Source organism: Doryrhamphus excisus, chromosome 22, assembly GCF_030265055.1.
Source record: "Doryrhamphus excisus isolate RoL2022-K1 chromosome 22, RoL_Dexc_1.0, whole genome shotgun sequence".
Classification (NCBI taxonomy): Eukaryota; Metazoa; Chordata; class Actinopteri; order Syngnathiformes; family Syngnathidae; genus Doryrhamphus; species Doryrhamphus excisus.
Window position 1 is genome coordinate 4,621,516 of NC_080487.1, and position 20,005 is coordinate 4,641,520.

The 20,005-nt window shown below is 41.3% G+C and overlaps 2 protein-coding genes across 5 annotated transcripts; both read right to left on the reverse strand.

Annotated features, from left to right (window-relative positions):
• Positions 1-713: 713 nt before the first annotated feature.
• LOC131109674 (ras-related C3 botulinum toxin substrate 3) lies at positions 714-11,839 on the reverse strand. Of its 3 annotated transcripts, none has more exons than XM_058061915.1 (6): positions 11,639-11,839; positions 9,004-9,075; positions 7,810-7,927; positions 7,577-7,711; positions 5,145-5,304; positions 714-3,513 (listed from the first exon to the last, which is right to left on the reverse strand). In XM_058061915.1, the coding sequence occupies exons 1-6, from the start codon at positions 11,671-11,673 to the stop codon at positions 3,383-3,385; spliced, it is 651 nt and encodes a 216-aa protein (XP_057917898.1). In that variant the 5' UTR covers positions 11,674-11,839; the 3' UTR covers positions 714-3,382. The 3 variants fall into 3 exon arrangements, with proteins under 3 accessions (XP_057917898.1, XP_057917896.1, XP_057917895.1); XM_058061912.1 differs by having other exon boundaries at positions 750-3,513; positions 7,577-7,639; XM_058061913.1 differs by lacking the exon at positions 7,577-7,711 and having other exon boundaries at positions 715-3,513.
• Positions 11,840-12,275: 436 nt separating this feature from the next.
• On the reverse strand, positions 12,276-19,914 carry lrrc45 (leucine rich repeat containing 45). 2 transcript variants are annotated; one of them, XM_058061683.1, is made up of 18 exons: positions 19,849-19,914; positions 19,094-19,355; positions 18,731-18,792; positions 18,597-18,667; positions 18,190-18,368; positions 17,929-18,057; positions 16,976-17,088; positions 16,739-16,797; positions 16,457-16,534; positions 15,820-15,955; positions 15,521-15,598; positions 15,327-15,438; positions 15,166-15,236; positions 14,775-14,867; positions 13,889-13,981; positions 13,366-13,539; positions 12,895-13,042; positions 12,276-12,813 (listed from the first exon to the last, which is right to left on the reverse strand). In XM_058061683.1, exons 2-18 carry the CDS (start codon positions 19,311-19,313, stop codon positions 12,614-12,616), a joined length of 2,016 nt encoding a protein of 671 aa, XP_057917666.1. In that variant the 5' UTR covers positions 19,314-19,355; positions 19,849-19,914; the 3' UTR covers positions 12,276-12,613. The 2 variants fall into 2 exon arrangements, with proteins under 2 accessions (XP_057917666.1, XP_057917667.1); XM_058061684.1 differs by having other exon boundaries at positions 19,094-19,358; positions 19,849-19,897.
• Between the last annotated feature and the right edge of the window lie 91 nt (positions 19,915-20,005).

The following is a 20,005-nucleotide window of genomic DNA, read 5'->3' on the forward strand; positions in this document are numbered from 1 at the left end:
ATCCCAGCTGTCTTCGTTCAAACAATAGAAAAAATAGACAAACAACCATTCACACTCACATTCATACCTATGGACAATTTGGAGTCGCCAATTAACCTAGCATGTTTTTGGAATGTGGGAGGAAACCGGAGTACCCCGGAGAAAACCCATGCAAACTCCACACAGAGATGGCCGAGGGTGGAATTGAACCCTGGTCTCCTAGCTGTGAGGCGCTAACCACTCGACCACCGTGCCGCGCATTGTTATTATAATTTTATTAATATTGTAGTGACACCTCACCACGCCACACTGGCAAGCTACTAGCCAACAAAAATACAACCAAATACAGCAAAATATTGCAAGTATTACATGTTACCTGTTACTACATGCTCACAGCTTGTATATAAAAGGATAAAACCCTTAACCTATAATTGTATAGGTCCATTATTATAGGTTAGAAGAGGTGTGTCCCACTATGTGCATTAATGAGCTGCCTATTTTTATCTCTTTTTATATCTTTAGAAAGCACAGAAAAGAGAAATATGTTCGGTTTTCCTTGAAATTCCCATTTGAATCTGAGTTAACAAGATTATTTTAGGTGAAAATGAATGGTTGAATTCCTCCCGGCTGTTATATAACCCATGAGCACGCTATTTGTATGAACTTAACTTTATTCCAGATGCTTCGTATTGTATTAGAAGAGGTGTGTCCCGCTATGTGCATTAACGAGCTGCCTATTTTTATCTCTTTTTATATCTTTAGAAAGCACAGAAAAGAGAAATGTGTTCAGTTTTCCTTGAAATTCCCATTTGAATCTGAGTTAACAAGATTCCTTTAGTTGAAAATGAATAGTTGAATTCCTCGAGCACGCTATTTGTATGAACTTCCTTTATTCCAGATGCTTCATATTGTTCCGTCATGTGACGAATAAACAAAGACAAAAAGTCATATGTATACATATACATTTGTATTTAGTATTCCAAAACATGAAACCACACATGTGAATTTAAAAAAAAAAAACAAAAAACAAAACCAGATACAATTGGAACAAGTATACAAGTCATCTTACATTACATACATCCATGGCCGATGCATTGGAAACTCATCTAAGAATTACAGTGTTCAAACAACCAGATCATTTCCATGCAGTAGATTAAGGAACGGTGTTGCGTTTGTCCTGGCTAGTCCTGGCTACACACCATGTATGCTATGCCAACCTAAATAAGCGTCAGGCCACCAGGGAGAGAAAGATACACTGAAGCCCTGCAACCATACAGAAATGCATTTATTTCATAAACGGCAACATTAAAATCAGCCCCTTTAACTTGTTTTTTTTTTTTTAACATCAGCAACACTTCTAACTTCAACATGAATCACTTTGCATCATTTCAGAGTAATAATAAGTACATAATCAGGTACATGAAAGTATTCGTAAAGCATTCCGTTCCTATGAATTATTTTGTGCATCACTAGGTGTCGTTTGAACTCCATTCATGTTGACAGTCGTGTGTATTACTGCAGTATCATATGAAATAGTACCAAAAACCTGACACTAAAAACTTCAAATAATACTGTTTTTAATGCTGTTTCTCCAAACTATTAAACAATGCCCCCCCCCTCTCCACGCACACACACACACACACACATGGACGACACTAAAACAATGACAGAATATTATAAGACTCATGCAAACTCCTCCAGCAAAGTTGGGGGGGCCCCAAGTCTGGCATGCTAGTCTCGTCTGTCACATGACATTTTCACAGTTCAAGATGGACCCCCTGGCCCCCTCCGGAAATACTAACAAAACTTTTGTAAAACTTTTGTAAAGTGGACCTTAAAGTTGGTCCAGATGAGACCAGGTCTGGAGGAGGACTCCAGGATTTGAAACTGCATTTTTAATGCAGTCTTTAGTCTCTTTAAGGAAAGTGCTGGTTCGTTATACAGTTTTGACCATATCTGTTGAACTAAGTCTATTTCAGCAGGGGGGCGATGTAAACCTGTCAACTGCAATGGACCACGCCTATTTCTACCGCTTATCCCCACAAGGGTCACAAGGGTGCTGGAGCCTATCCCAGCTGTCTTGGGGCGAGAGGCGGGGTACACCCTGGACTGGTGGCCAGCCAATCACAGGGCACATATAGACAAACAACCATTCACACTCACATTCATACCTATGGACAATTTGGAGTCGCCAATTAACCTAGCATGTTTTTGGAATGTGGGAGGAAACCGGAGTACCCGGAGAAAACTCACACATGCACGGGGAGAACATGCAAACTCCACACAGAGATGGCCGAGGGTGGAATTGAACCCTCGACTCCTAGCTCCTTGCTCTATGCGCTAACCACTCGACCGCCGTGCAGCCTCATTTTACAATAATAAAGTCAAAATGAATATTCATTCATTTTCTACCGCTTATCCCCACAAGGGTCACGAGGGTGCTGGAGCCTATCCCAGCTGTTTTCGGGCGAGAGGCGGGGTACACCCTGGACTGGTGGCCAGCCAATCACAGGGCACATATAGACAAACAACCATTCACACTCACATTCATACCTATGGACAATTTGGAGTTGCTAATAAACCTAGCATGGAGAAAACTCATGCATGCATGGAGAGAACATGCAAACTCTACACAGAGATGGCCGAGGGTGGAATTGAACCGTAGTCTCCTAGCTGCGAGGTTTGCGCGCTAACCACTCGACCACCGTGCAGCCTAAATTATTATTATTGTCTATGAAATGTTTTTTCTTCATATTTTGGGTGTATAATGAACCAGAATTTTCCTTAAATAAATGAAATTGATGTTATTGTTTACATTAATTCCCGGAGTGATGTCCTGACAAATATATTGAATTAAAACATCATATTTTTTCTTTTTTCGTTGATCGTATATACTGCGTAGCTTTTTGATTCTTAATTTTTGGGAACCAAATTCATTCTCATTCAAGTCATTTGTGTCTTCAGATGAAATGTGTGTAATAAATCTAATCTACAAAGTAGGATTAATCTGACCTTAAGACTTCCTCAGCGTTCACTCTCTAGCAAGTCAACACCGCATTCACTCAAAAAGCAAGCATGACTGAGAAAGACAGGACCAAGCTGCAAAAGACGAGCAATAGAAACCAAAATCAGCCCTCATGGGAACTCGGTGTGGTTCTATGAGTACAAAGTACAAAGCAGGTGTACAGTCAATGTCTTTGACCGTATTCAGCAATGTTAAAACAATCAGAGAAAAAATATTGATCCTGGTACCAATATTGCGTTAAAAAAACATCAATATAAAGGAAGCAATCTCAGCAGTGCACACTAACTCAACCCAGTCCCCCCCCACCCCCACCCCCCATCCTGTCAGCGATGGAGCGGTTGTTGTCGACGGTGACATGTTTTCAGTAGTGTCTTCATCTCAGAACACGGTGCACCTCTTCCCCCTCTTCTTCACGGGCGGGGGGCAGAGCACAGCTCGAATGGCTTCGTCGAACACCGTCTTCAGGCCTCGCTGGGTCAGCGCCGAACACTCCAGGTACTTCACGGCGCCTAAGGACCAAGAAGTCCACATTGGTTATTTACCTTTGGCTAAGGGTCACAATGGAGATGATATCACTGAAATGAAACCGTCAAACTTACCAGTGGCAATAATAACAATTAAAACTGCAAGCAGTGATGAGCGGGCTCGAGCACCCTGATGCGCTCGCCAAATTTTGTGAGTTTTCGGGCATGTTAAGGCCCTCAAAATCGCGATCATTTTGGGAGAATAATAATAATAATAATAATTAAAGATATGCCTTTATTCGTCCCTCAGTGGGGAAATTTGTAAAAAAAAACTGCAAGCAGTGACGAGCGGGCTCGAGCACCCCGATGCGCTCGGGGTTACGCGCGAGTCGAGGGTACGTGCGAGTCAGGGGTACGCGACCGGACGGGCACGCGGACATGCCGTACAAAAAACGGCGTGATCGAATAAGTCGTAAGAGAGTTACGGGACTTACAATTTTCTACCAGGAGGGGGCGACACCGGTGACAAGGCGGGTATGCCGGTCACGTCCCGTCTGACGCCCCAAACCTCCATTAAAAAAAAATTGCGACAATCGGACCGTGCGGAAGGTACTTGTGGCGCCTACTTCTGGCCCGAAAATCGCCGACGCCATCAAAAATGGCCGACTTCCTGTTGGTTTTGCAATATGGGTTCTTGAGACTTTTTGGTGCGTCCTGTTATGATCGACGTATCCACCAAGTTTCGTGACGATCGGTGAAACTGGTGGCGGGGGCTAATTTTTTTTAAATTTCAAGGTGGCGCTAGAGAGTCAATTTTAGAACATTATATTTGAAAGCCATAAAATATCAAATTTTCCGCCAGATCTGATGCGCTCGCCAAATTTGGTGAGTTTTTGGGCATGTTAAGGCCCTCAAAATCGTGATCATTTTGGGAGAAAAATAATAATAATAATAACAAACATTACGATTACAATAGGATTTTCGCACTGTCAGTGCTCGAGCACTAATGAAGACCAAATGAATCACCGCCAGAGATCCACCGGCTCCGTGGGTGCGGGCGGGCAAAGCCAAATCCGACTCCCCAAGACCCGCCCCCGGAAGGTACCTTTAAGAATTTCAGAAAAAAAACTCCTGGACACCACGGAAGTTCTCGGATTAGCCAACCACTTATGTCAAATTCCCAACAAGTACGAAACAACTATTTGCTCGGTGGTCACGTATCGACAGGAAGTTGGCGATGGATCTTGGACCACTTTTATGGGACAATGATGCTTGGTAAGGGGGGGGGTCAATTGGGTGGTTTCACTGGCACCCCCAAACCGAACCGAACACCTCAACCCAAGATCAATTGACCCGATTGTAAAGATCTTAAAACCCAGTCGGAATAAGTCGCCTTACGCTAGCTCTCATAACCCAGATTGGACGATGCTAACACGGCATGGCTAAAGCTGTATCCACACAAGAACTTTTTTTTTGCCGTGATTGGAACTGTGTCCCGTTTACCTCAGTTGGACGCATACCCCAGGTTCTAGGGTTTGGTGGTCGAGGGATTTTTTTGCTTTAATTTTGACTAATTTACTTTAAATTGATGCAATTCCTGTCTTGATGATGCAAATGATACCATATGTCAGTATTCTACGTATATATTTACTCAGTCGACTCAAATGTGACCTCACCGATCTCTCTTGCCATGGCCAGACCCTGCGGGTAGGTAATGGGGGAGAGCTTCTTGTCCCGCAGCCTCTCAATGGTGTCCTTGTCATCTCGCAGGTCCAGCTTGGTGCCCACCAGAATGATGGGTGTGTTGGGGCAATGGTGTCTCACTTCAGGGTACCACTGAGGCCCCGCAGCACGCAGACACGTAAACAATCACACGCCCACATCCGCACAAATGTATAACGGTCAATAACAGGAGGAAAAAGAACAGCAGTTAGTTTCATAGACAATGTTGAACGCCTTTTCGTGATTATTATTATCATTCCTTATTCTAATAAATTACTGACAAAAAGGAATAGATTTCGGCTTTTGGGTGAAATTCCAGGATGAAGGTAAAATGAACTTTAACCTTTACCGATGGACTTCATTGAAAGAAATTGAAAGTCGTTTTTATTTTTTTTTGTTGACTTTAATTTTTAACAAGGGTGGCACAGCGGTCAAGTGGTTAGCACACAGACCTCACAGCTAGGGGACCAGGGTTCAATTCCACCCTCGGCCATCTCTGTGTGGAGTTTGCATGTTCTCCCTGTGCATGCGTGGGTTTTTTTTCCAGGTACTCCGGTTTCCTCCCACATTCCAAAAACATGCTAGGTTAATTAGCGACTCCAAATTGTCCATAGGTATGAATGTGAGTGTGAATGGTTGTTTGTCTATATGTGCCCTGTGATTGGCTGGCCACCAGTCCAGGGTGTACCCCGCCTCTCGCCCAAAGACAGCTGGGATAGGCTCTCTCGTGAGGAAAAAGCGGTAGAAAATGAATGAATGTATGAATAATTTGTAACAAAACGACTCATCCAATTACATAGTTATTCAATTTAACCAAATAAAATCTGAAATATAAAATAAAAATCCTACAAATGAGGGAGTAATTGATAACAGTATTTAGTTATAAATACAACAGTTTAAATGTAATCAGTAACTATACAAACGCTACATAACTGGCATACATACAACTTGTATTTGTTATTATGTGTAGTAATATAAAATGGGCATTGCTTTACATTTAAATCAATGTGAGCTTTGACATTTTAAGCGTTAATAGTAATTGCAACGTTTAATACTGACCATTTTTCATGGTGTTTTGTCGCCCTCTAGAGGAATTAGCAGTTCATTGCAAACAAGCATGAAACAGAAATGGGCTGTTTATGGGATCATGATATACCAAAACCCAGAACAAAAGCCCACGGTGAGGCAGCATTTAGCCACTATGGCCCCCACCTGTGGAACAGCCTGCCGGAGAGCCTCAGGACTGCGGAGACTGTTGATATTTAAAAAAAAAAAAAGATTAAAGACACACCTTTTTAATCAGGCTTTTAACTAATATTTTTTAACTTTTCTTATGTTTTTATCTTTTTTAGTCCTATTTTATGATTTTAGTCTTTAGCTTTTAACTCCAGTATTTCCTCCACTTTCTTCTCTGTTCAAGTTTGTATGTAATGCTATGAGATTAAAGTCCAAATATTTATTGAAAGTTCTATTCTAAAGAGAAAAAAAGTCCCAATTTTACGAGAATAAACTTGTGAAATGACAGAAAAGTTTGAAATAAAAGAGTTGAAATATTAAAAAAGCATATTACAGTATTTGTATCAACTTCTCTTTGCCCCCCCCCTTCCATTTTTAACAGTAATATTATGACTTCCCTGTAATATTTAGAATTTATTCCCATCATTTTATAACTTCCCCCAATTTTTCTTTGTTTTGTTTCTCATAATATTACGAGTTTATTCTCATAAAATTACATCAGTATTTTTATTTCTGCTGGTTTTTTTATTTCCTATGTAGCTTTTTTCTTGTCAATTTTCTTCTCATAATTCTTTATTTTTGTATTTTTGGGGGGCGTTCTTAGAAAATCTGCTTTGAATGTTTCCATCCAGCTCCTTGTTAAACAAGTTAGCATAAAGTACTGAAACTGAAACCACGAACAGCTGGACACGTGCAAGGTCAAATTAAGTTCACAAGTCCATTTGAGGTTCATGCTGAAATTTCACCTTAAAGCCAAAAATCAGTTCCTTTGTGTGAGTAATGTGCTGTGGATATTTGCAGTTCCATCCCACCGCGACGTGACCAGAGTGGCATACATTCTGCACAGCGAGCTTCCACCCTTTGCAAGACTGTGATTTCAAATGAAAGCATCACATGACGCTCAGCAGATGAAACCCCCGATGGGCCGTCACGCTCGCTCTGCAGAGTGTTTGACCTCGTCTTGCAACCCTTGTTCTGTCCCACATGGGAATCAGTTCGAAATTCCCAGGGTTGTAAGCCGAGGTCGGGACAGGTGGGGTATGGGTGTGATAAGATAAGCCAGGTGGAGCTAAAGATGTGCCTCGTTGTGGTCAGACTCGGCGTTGGGGAGGGGGGGGGGGGTAGTTGGGCGATCAGTCAGCGTACTGACCTTAGCTCGGACGTTCTCAAAGGAGGCCGGACTGACCAGGGAGAAGCATATCAAGAACACATCCTGGGAGAGAACCAGAGAGATGGCCAGTTGAGTGCAACATTGTGTGTGTGTGTGTGTGTGTGTACGGAACTGCTTTGCCAGCTTTGACAAAGAGTTGTTGATGCTAAATGCTAAATTATTGCCACTCTCATGTGGAGGTTAGCAGTTTAGGTGGGAGCGCATTAGAATACCGTCTGTGGGTAAGATAGTGGTCTGAGCCTATCGTAGTCCTCCTGTCCGGCTGTATCCCAAAGGCCCAGATTGACTGGTTTCCCATCCACCATAACATTGGCAGAGTAGTTGTCAAAGCTGTAGGAAAGGATGAATGAGGATAGTCAGTAGTCACACATCTTTTTGCATTTCATGTTTTTAAGCCATAAAGCAGGGGTCTCAAACATGCGGCCCGCAGGACACGAATTTGAGGCCCCCGCCTTGATATGAAACTTTAATGTTTGATATGGATGCTGTATGGTATCATGTACCCAGAAAAAATTATTACGTTTGATTAATGTTCATGTTAAAGGTTAAATAACTGTTAATAGTTATCCTCCCTATCCGTGTGGAAGTGGTAAGTTTTTGGCTATTTAAGTTGAAAGGAAATAACTTGAAGGCTACCATTTAGGTCGCTAGCTCTCTAGTTTGCGAGTTAGCATGTGTCTCAAGACCCTGCAGTTGCGCAATATGTTGTAAATTTTAAAAAAAAGAGTATAAATGTGACTATAGTCGTGTTTTGTCATGTCTACAGGGCTCTAATAATGCTTTGTTCATTTTAATCTGAAAAAAATAATTTGTCTACCCACCAACTATATGTGGTTTCTTAAATTTTTATTATTTGGTGTTTTATTATTATTATTATTGTTATATTTATTTATTACTGATTGATTGATTTTCTTTATTCTTGATTTGTTTATTTATTTTTCATCTTATTTTGTGTAGAAAAATAAAAAAGAATATATTTGAGAACAGTGGAACGTTTTATCAGAGCTTTTATTGTAGAAAATCAAAAAAAGCAAAGTTTATTAATTTTTAATGTTTTTAATAAATGCGTTGTTTTTGTTTTTTTTTGGAAAACCTAATGTGGCCCAGCCTCGCCCAGACCCTAGCTCCAGTGGCCCCCAAGTAAATTGAGTTTGAGACCCCTGCCATAAAGACAACCACCAGGTTTTAACACTCCATGATTATTGTTTACTATGTTTACTATTTACTATGTTTATTATGCCGTATTTGTAGTGCTATGGCATATTTACCAAGAACCCCATGAATGCTTAGATATGCTTAGATATACTGCACATAAAAGGTCATTTCCGCCATTTCCACACATGCTATGGCATGAGAATGTAATATTTGTAGTACATCCACAATGACAGTACAGTGTGGTTACTTACACGGTGGGGATGTATTCACCAGGGAACGCATTGGTGGTGTAGCTAATCAGCAGACAGGTCTTACCCACAGCCCTGAGGCACAAGAAACACACAAATGTATGATAAAAAAAAAACTATCAGTGTTAAAAGTCCTACATGTGTGTGTGTGCACGTTACCGCCTTTCAGTCAGTGCCACACTGACACTGGCCTACATTCACATTGCCCGAGGGGCACGGTCGCCCTGATACGCCCGCCCACCCACCACACATCACATGCACACACACGCACTTATGATCGTAGGCAGAACTGACCTCTCACCTCCTGGTAAATAACGCTAGGTGGTGCAAGGACACCCGCGGGAGGTGTTGCGTCTATACGTTTCCACAGACGTGTGTGTCGATGGTGACATACAGCGGCAACAAGTGTTAGAGTGCCAGGAAACTGAGGATGAGGTCAGCACAGAGTACAGGATGTAGGTCATATCCAACGGAGTACGTCTTAGTGTCTGTGTTTTCATGCTTTTTGCTGATCAATGATCAAATAAAAAACATTTTATTGCCTTTTATGAGGGGTCTTATTTGGGGGGTCTTATTTTGTCATAATAATGCAATATTTCCTTCAATATGTCATCTTTCAGGGCTGCACGGTGGACGAGTGGTTGGCGCGCAGGCCTCACAGCTAGGAGACCCGAGTTTAATTCCACCCTTGGACATCTCTGTGTGGAGTTTGCATGTTCTCCCCGTGCATGCGTGGGTTTTCTCCGGGTACTCCGGTTTCCTCCCACATTCCAAAAACATGCTAGGTTAATTAGCGACTCCAAATTGTCCATAGGTATGAATGTGAGTGTGAATGGTTGTTTGTCTATATGTGCCCTGTGATTGGCCGGCGACCAGTCCGTGGTGTGCCCCGCCTCTCGCCCAGGGACGGCTGGGATGGGCTCCGGCGCCCCCCGTGACCCTCGTGAGGAAAAGCGGTAGAAAATGAATGAATGTCATCTTTCAGGGCTGCACGGTTGGCGAGTGGTTAGCGCACAGGCCTCACAGCTAGGAGACCCGAGTTCAATTCCACTCTTGGCCATCTCTGTGTGGAGTTTGCATGTTTTTTTCCGGGTACTCCGGTTTCCTCCCACATTCCAAAAACATGCTAGGTTAATTAGCGACTCCAAATTGTCCATAAGTATGAATGTGAGTGTGAATGGTTGTTTGTCTATATGTGCCCTGTGATTGGCTGGGTGTACCCCGCCTCTCGCCCAATGACAGCTGGGATAGGCTCCAGCACCCCCGCGACCCTTGTGAGGATAATGAATGAATGTCATCTTTCACTCTGTAAATTTGTGTATTTGCCGTTTGAGACACGGCAGTGAAACATTTGCAGCATTTCCGGAAATGCTGGCTTTTCAATCGTTTTTCAACGTTTTGTGATATAATGCACATATACATAGAGTATACACTGTACTTGGTTTACATCATTCATCTGTTTCTGAAGGTCAGACTCAAACCAAAACAAACTTTAACCAAAGCAATTTTTCCCATATAAAATAATGCAAATCAGACAAATACATTAACGTAAATGTTATGGATCTGGTAGTATGGATTACGGTAGAAACACAGTGTCATCCTCCCATTACATTTACATACATCTGAAATGACAACCAATGCGGTACAGCAACTCTGTTATAAACAAACTGTTGTCCTAAAATGGCGCCCTCGGCCCACAATGTATAGCATGTACAAATATGGCGAGATTTCGTCTAGGTCGCACGATCCAAGGTGGCGGACAATATTTTGGACGCTAGACAAGCAGGCAAACGCAGTCAAGCAAACATTCTGGATGTTAACGGAAAAACGCGGTAACCAGAGTGGACGTTAAAGGGGAACTGCACTTTTTGGGGAATTTTGGGAATCATTCCCAATCCTTATGTGAAACATGAACACATATTTTTTTCCCAAAAATACCTATGGGAAATACGTACCTATTTTGACGCTGAAGACCTCACAAAAAAACTGCGCTCTATTTCCATACCTGACTTTTATATGAACCAAGCCATATTATTATAATAGCAGCTAGGATGAAAAATTATTTTCATACCAATTAAGCAAATTTGGACACATTCTCCACAGCACAATGTCCTAAACAGCTAACTCTGTTTTTTTCTGTCCTGCTTAATACTCAATGCCACGTAGAAGCATCCTAAGATGAACACACAGCCTTCCAAAGTGCCACTGACCTTCCCTGCTGGTGGTTTCATAATGAAGTATTGATATCACCATGACAAAGATGCATGCTATGAAGAATTAGGGCAGCGGGGCCTGCCTGCCTGCCTGCCTGGCTGCCAGTAACAGGGCCACACATTCACCAGCGTGCATCAGCACTTCAGTCTGCCTCCGGTGGCCTACAAGGCGTGTAGGAGGTCCGCATAGCATCCCGAGATAGATAGCAGCTTTCCACCCTTACGATACGCAGGAGCCCGCCAACGAGAGAGCAAACAAAAGCAGATAAGCGCAAAAATCTGGTATAAAATGAGGGTGCAAATATAGGGCAGATCGACAGATCACTGAGCCTCAACCCCTTCTTCCATATAGCATCCTCCCATCATGCATCCGTAGACCATGACTGAATTACGGGACAATTATTTATCTACCAAGGCGCTCTTACCCGTCGCCGACCACGACGCATTTGATAGCTTGCATTTGTGCTGGAGCTGGAGGCTTCCGGAGAACCGGCGCTGGTCGTTTAATAGATCCGAAAGGCTGCGCTGAAGACTCGGATGAGAGCAGCGGGCCAGTCCGCTCGGCGAAGGAGCTGCAGTGAAAGGGGAGATGACGAGTATTGCCGACCGGCTCCGGAATGTGCCGACCGAACGATTGTCTTCCAAGCGGAAACGAGAGGCGTGGTCAACGTAGAAGAAGGGGCGGGGCGTTCCGAATAGGGGTGGGCGGTACTGCAATGTTTGGCAATCCGTAAATACTGTAATAGTATCGACAATATCATATTTGTTAATAGGTTTTTAAAATTTGTTGATCATGTTTATAATTAAAATAAAACACAGGACACAGATTTTACGCAAACAAAAATATAAATTACTAAAAATGTAACAATATAAAAATATAACTATATAAGAACTAAAAAAAATAACCAAAGATTTCCTTTAATGAAGAGAAAACTTCAGTAAATTGTTCAAAATAACTAAACTAGTAAAGGTAAAAAAAGATGGTATCCAATTCCTAACATTGGTTGTAAATGGAAATAGTTCAAATAGTGTTTCACAGTATTAAATTACATAATTAAAAAAATAATAATAATCAAAAGTTGCATGGTAGATCTATTATTGTAAATCAACACACTTTTTGAGATGAATTTAAAAGATTCTGTTGACAAAAATATATCAGTATCCACATAATTGATTTATTAATTCATAACTTCAGAACATCTTGTATAATGCGGCTTTCAGAAAGTCAGAAAAATGGTAGCAAAAATAGAAAAAGTCTGATTAAACGGACAAGGAAGTAGCACAGCTGCCCTTCTCAATTAGCACCATTTGACGGACTTCAGATGTTTTTTTTTGTACGGACACAAAAATTGATCACTAAAAAGTTGAAGTCATCAGACTGAAGGCATCTGTGCAGGTGATCACGTCTTAGGGCTGCTGTACTGTCCCAGAGGAGAACCTTTAACATAAGTAAGGATGGCGTTCTGCAGGCAGGAAGCCCTCTGGGCTTCATCGTCCCTCATTCTTTGGATCTCTACCTCTTTTAACCGCAGCTTTTCCAACAGAGATGATGTCTCACTCTCTTTATCCAGAAGCGCTTCTCTGTGGTTACTAGTCAGTACTGCATGACACAAAATGACAGCATTTCATCTAACAACTGTAGCCAGGAAGTTCCAAACTGATGAGGAGCAGCGAGAAATACCTTTAATTTCTCTCTCTAGAGCACATATCTTCTCTTTTAGTCCTCCTTGTGCAGTTCTTTCAGCCTCCAGGTGTCCGATCTGCTCCTGCAGCTCCACCCTCACTCGACTCACCTCAGCCACCCTCTCCTGGTCCTTTCCAGACAGTTCCTGCAACACAACATGTACAATGAATTCTGTACACAGAGCTGCACTTTATATAGTCTTTACAGAGCTTTTCTCAGTGCTGTGGGAAGATGTTTTTAGCTGAGGGAAACAGCAAACCTCTCTATGACCTCACCACAATTGTACACATTATTAGACGTTAGTATCCCATATAACAGCAAAGAACATTTTTAAGGACATCTGACCTTATAAATAAAAATTGTATGAGGGGTATTTCAGAAGCTGTTACTTCCAGCCTTATGATACTCATCTCAAATAATGACAAGGCTGTCATGTTGGGTGTTAAAAAGGATGGAGGGTGTCCAGACCTGCTGGAGCTCCTCGATTCTGCGGCGCAGGCCGTCTGTCTCCATGGTCTGCTGACAGTTTTTGGCCTGCTGCTCAGAGATGATCTGTTTTTGCTGGGAACACTGCAGCTGGACCTCCTGCAGGGAGGAGCGCACTGAGCGAAGCTTCTCTTCCAACGATGACACATGTGCCTGCTGCTCAGAGGAAGGAGGAGTGGAAGGGAAGGACAATCACAAAAGGTCCTCGTCACGTAACTTTTTTTTTAGCTTAAGGACCAATTTAAACAAGGTGTTTGTCCCCTTCTTGACTTAAATGTAGGTAAATGTGGCCGGCCAACCAAAATGACCCCAAGAGTGCAGCAACAACTCATCCCAGAGGTCACAAAAGACCCCGGAACAACATCCAAAGAACTGCAGACCTCAGTTTCCTCAGTTAAGGTCAGTGTTTGTGACTCCACCATAAGAAAGACGGCCTCCATGGCAGAGGCCCTATGTTACAGTAAAGAGAAAAAAAAATGTCAGTTAAAAAATATGTTATTTATACCTCTTCCTGGCGCACCTGAGCACGAACTTTTCCCAGTTGCTCTTCCGCCAGGGATCTCTCCGCTACACATGCCGCCTTAGTCCTACTCAAATCCTACATAAGAGAAAACGCACACGGTGAGACGACAATAGCAATAAAACAATCAGATTCCAAGCTGGTGTTCTTACCACTAATAACCCAATTTATTTTATGACATTAATTAAATGGAGGAAATGAGCCATGCTCTCAGGCCACTTATGTAATAAACGTCACCAGATTGAGTGAAGATGACTTGTACTTCAGTATAGAGGATGTCAGGGGTCAGCAACTTTTCTGTTGTGGAGTGCCATTTTAAATGTATTTCAGAAGAAACAGTTAAAAGTGCCTATAGAGAGCAAGATGAAAAGATTGTAAGGTTATGTATTAGCAGGACAATGATCCAAAAACCCACCGGCAAGTCCACCTCTGAATGACTGAAGAAAAACGTTGTAAATGCTTGATTGCAGTTGTTGCGGCTAAGGGTGACACAACCAGTTATTAGCTTTAGGGGGACATCAGGTTTGGATGTGTTTTCTCCCTTAATAATAAAAAGTAACTTCATTTTGTGTTCAGTTGTGTTGTCATTGACTAATATATAAATGTGTTTGATGATCTGAAATATTTAATTTAAACAAACATGGGAAAAAGAAACCAAGAAAGGGTTAAACACTTTCACACCATTGTATGTAAATATATGTAATTAGTGGGGAACGGGTTTGCTTTAAATTAGTCTTAGATTAGTCATGGATGTGTGGCAGAAGCGAGTTGCAAATGCGATGCTACTAGATGCCGACAGTGGAGCATCGAATCATGGGCTCTTGGGTTGCCAACCCCTGACTTCAAGAATTCACCAATGGAACCCAAAGACCTCTTCCAGCTGAATTCGTTGTCCTTCCAGTTTGAGGATGCGTTCCTGAAGGACTTTCTCATTTTCCTCCCGATGCTGATTCACATGGCCAAGCTGCAGAGATATTACCCGGTTAGTAAGACATCAATTATCATCCAAAAATGCATTTACCATAACAATAACAGTCACAGCCCTGCATATACTGTAGTATGTAAGAAAATGAAATGCATTATGGGAAAGCTTTATATAAGTTTTTCCAACTTGTATTTAGTACGTGTTTATTTATTCATTCATTTATTTATTATCTATATCTTTTGTATGTTAAGTTTCTGTGTGGTGAATTTAGTGTTGTGTGTAAAATGAGTAAGTCAGACCAAGGCTGGAGTTTGGACACCGCTAATTTCGGGATTACCTCTCTCTCTCTGCGATTATCTAGGTCCTCCAGGGCTTGCTTGGACATTCGCTTGGCTATTTCCAGGCGGTCTGTGAGAGGAAAAATCTGATTTCATTTTTTCTGGATTTTGTGTTGTACAAATGAGAAATAATGTGAATATTTTTTGCATGGTTTGTTGCCTTCTGCCTGTGCTAGCTTGAGCTTTAGCTCAGCTGTGTTGTTGGTAAGTTCCTGCTTCAACTCAAAAAGCTGCTGCTGCTGAGTCTTGCACCTACACTCCGCCTCTTCCACCTTCATAGATACAGAAATAAAAAGCGCTATCAGAGTCACAGCAGAATTCATATTCAAAAAAGATATCATCGCTGTGCCTTACTGTGCTTTTCAGTTGGACGTTGATTTCTGTCAGATTTTGGATCTCTCTGAGAAGCTTACCCTCTCTGGAAATGCTGTCCTGCAGGAAGCAGTGGACTAGATATTACATTCATTTGCTTTGTCACCTGTAACTATGTATATGTAGATAACCAGTACTGAAATACTACCATGGCACTACTACCAGATGTATTATGAGGGTTTAAATAGAGTGGGGAAAATGGAAGAGGAACTAAACAAAATGTAACTGATGTGAAAGTCAAAATGAACATGCACCTGTTATCCTTGCATGTGTTTATATACCTCGTGTTCTTTTTTCTTCTCTCTGTTCCGCACTTCCAACTGCTGCTCTTTCTCAACCTTCAGTTTTGCTATCAGCTCAGCCAGGTTGTGATTTTTCTGCTCAGAGAGCGCGAGGGCAGCCTCCATCATCTGCAATCTGCGCATGGTACAATTATGCAACTGTGGCATTTGATGTAGGGGATGCATTTTATCCTGTTGAAAGCCACTGAATGTATTCCAGGGTCAAACCATGAATTCATATGTACAAAATATCCGTTATTCGTATTAACATGAAAACCTTGGGTTTACTGTCAATCACTACCAAAAAGCAAGATATTCCTATAATAACTCCATTGGAGCATGCATTCTAACTGTTTTTGAGTGGTCAATTATCAAAGAAATGGCTAACACTGTGGAAATATAAAGTATTTACTGTACGGGACATGCATGTGTTTCTACAAGGTCTCTCTACAGCATTCTATGCTGCAAAAATCAGTTGACATTATTTTTTTTCTTACGTGCTTATGTGTTATTGCAGCCTTGACTTATTGTCCACAGAATGCATCACAGCCATGTGTCTTGTTTACTAATTTTGTAATACCTAAAATGAGGACCAGGACATCCCTACAAAGTGAATATGAAGAGAAAACACCATTACTTTGTCGTGAGAGAGTTTACAGCCGACTTCCTCCCATTTAGTGCTTCCTGGAGTTGACTGATCTGTATGGAAGTGGACCTAACAAAAAACAAAAACAATTATTATCATTTTGAAAAGATGCTGTTTTTGTATGCAGTGTCATGTATTTGATGTAGTAAAACCTGATATTATAGATGATATTACACAGTTGTGGGCTAAGGCTTATATACTGACTCTCGTGGGCATGTCTTAGGGTTAGTGTTTAGGAATTAGGGGTTAGGGTAACTAACTGCATGTTCTCACCTGCTTGATCGTCCCATCTCTTCTCTCTGCCGGTCAATAGTCCCCATCAAGTTTTGGAACTTGGAAAAGCAAAAAAAATAGTCCACATTCACCTCATAACTAACCTAAAATCATTATTAAATACATGTATTATTTATTGTTATTTGAAGTAGCTAGAATTGCATTTTCCAAACACTTTTATATGACTTCCATGGTTTGTTTATATTTACATAAAAGCATTCATTGTGCTTGATCTACCTGTTGTCCCTTCTCCTGCTTCAAGATCTGAATCTCCTTTGTGAGGACCTGGCTTCTGCTGTGGCTCTCTCTTAAGGTGGACTGGCGATCAGTGTTGCGTCCTACAATCTGCTCTGATAAACAGGAGATAAACAACCCAAGTGTGAGGAGTTTTCATTCTAGAACAGGAAGTGACATACACTCCTGATCCAAATTTTAAAACCAGTTAAAAACTGCAGACGAGGCCTTTTGAAGACCTTTTTTCTTCTTAAACATTCTCTCGTAAATGCCGTCTGATAGTTCGGGACTGCACTCGGCACCAGGAACAACCTTCATCTGGGCCGAGGATGGTCCGTGTCTTGACGACAGCCAATTGGATGACTTTTTTGGGGCCTAGGACTTGACTTTTTTGTCAATTTTATGCAGCTCAACAATCCCACCGCATACAAAGACAGAAAGCTTTCTTGCCTTTGCCACCAAGCGATCATGACAGTTTGAATCCATGACAGAAAATGACATTGAATCCACGTCCATTTCTGATCAGCTGATGAACACTTGAATGCTTGTTTGCAATAAATTGCTTATTCAATTCTTTTGTCTCACTCACCTTTCTTCTTTTAGCATTTTAAAGCTCTGCATAGAACATCAATGCAAAATGTAAATTCCTGCAATTTTTCAGCTGGTCTTAAAATGTTCATCAGGAGTGTATACACAAAACTACACACCCATAATGATCACAGTCATTGTGTGGAAACAACTTGTTTTTCATATTATAGTACTTCTCTAATTTGGTTTCACATCTCATCTGAGATGATATAAAAATGGAGGTACAGTACCTCCATAATTATTTTGTATTTTTTGAAGTTTGTACAGTTAAGTTGTTTTTCTTTCCACCTCTGGAGATACTACCGTTTCATTAGTTTAAGGAAAAATATAGCTTAAGAATAAATAGAACCGTGTTTAAGGATACATACCAAGTGCCTTGAGTGTGTCACTGGGTATGTTGTTTCCTGCCAGCTCCAGCTGCTCTATACTGTGGTTGCTCGGCAGATTGGACAGAAGATACCTGCCACCCAGAAGACCGATGTTGTTCCACCTCAGATCTGTCCACAGTGAGAGTCAAACATGAATCTTTGCTTCCAGACAGTCCATAATTCAAGACAAACAATATATCTATATCTATATATTTGTAGAGTTGCGGACAGTATACGTGTTAGAAGGGCTGTGTGTCTCACCTAGCACTTTCAGCGTGCTGTTGCGTTTGAGAGCCTGAGCAAGCTCCAATGTTCCGTGGTGGTTAATTTGATTGTTGCGCAGGTCCAGATGCGTGAGCACACAGTTAGAGCTCAGACCCTCACAAAAGGCGGTGAAGGCTTCATCCCAAATGCCGAGTGCATTCCAGTCCAGTACTAACCTGTGCACAGATTTGCATTTTTCATTTAAACATATCACAGTGGTTAGCGTTGTGTTTCTAACTATTGGCCCCAATGAGGTAAACAATCAATTAGAAGGTAGCGTTGTTCAATTTAACTCTTTAACTTTTTCAAAATATGTCAAATTGCAGTTGTAATCACACAACCATCTTTGCATTTAAATTAATGTTGCTACTTGCACAGTGGTGCATGACAAAACTAGTCCTCACCTAACAAGAGCCTTGTTGCGTGCCAACAATTTTCCCAACACCTTAGCCCCTGTTGATTTCAGGTTATTTCCCTGTGAAGAACATTTTGCGTCAAATAACTGAATCTGAGTGCATTTCCATTTGTTAAGAGTTACCTTTAGATCCAGGACTTTAAGGGTTGTGTTATAAAAAAGGCCGGTCAGGAAGACTTTGGCACCTACGAGTCAATAAACATGAAATAAAATACTGTTAAGAATTCAAAAATTGATATTTATTTGCGCATCCGTACAAATAAGAACATGTGTAAAGTGTAAAGGGGACTATAGGGGTGTTATTCAATGTCTAGAGAGCACTAATGTTAAAAACTGTATGTAGATAGTGGTAAACAGGGTTGCTATGCTTAAACTACAAAAACATTGCATTCATAAATATGGAATTTAACTTCACTTTTCATGGTCACGTCTGTAACCAATTAATTGTGATAAACAAGGGATCAGTTCAAGTGTGTTTGCACTGACCTTCCTCGCTGAGCATGCAGTCACTGAGAGACACATCAGAAACGAAAGTGTCGTTTTGAAAAGCCCGACCAAGCACCGTGCAGGTTTCTGTGGACAGACTCAGTCCGCTCAAATCCAGGCGGGAAGCTCTGCACTCCTGCAACTTCACCATGACGCTTTCCTGGGGTTCCACGGCTCCTTCCTTACACAGGCATAAGTATGTCTGCCTGAAAGCCTCCATTTTGACGCCCTTGCCTTTTTCCTTTTCTGCATGAGACCACGTCTTCTTCCACACCAAAAAAAGATATAAATTGTATATAAACATATGCATAAGAATCTCTAGTATTTCACAATCTCTTGTCCATAAGAATACTTTACACATAAGTCATATTTTACAGCCTTAAAACACGACCAATAACAAAAATCACGATGAGGATTCACAAGTAGTCCATATGTTTACATGTTTACTTTTTCATAACAGTGAACTTGTAATAAATAATTACAGGTCACTGGCATTATGGCAGGTAAGAATATTTTTTCAAATACATTTCTTTATCGAAAAATGTATTGATTGGTTAATTGACGACTCTAAATTGTCCATAAGTATGGGTGAGTCTGAATGGTAGTTAGCCTATATGTGCCCGGCTGAAATATCTGATTAAGATACGAACACGCTAGTGTATGATAGCTACTCTTGCTTGAGAGAAAAGAGGACAGCTTTGAGAAACGTTTCCAAAAAACTACAAACTATTTGGTTGGAAATAATGAGAACATACCCTAGCCACGGAATTTTCAGACAGTTATAACTGTTGCAGGAAGCTAAGCGTAACCAGGAAGTGTAGTTCGGCGTGAAGCATTTTGGTCAATGTAGTCCTTAAAGGCGTACCCCCTTATTACGCTATTTTCACACGTCGAAATAACATCGTAAACACA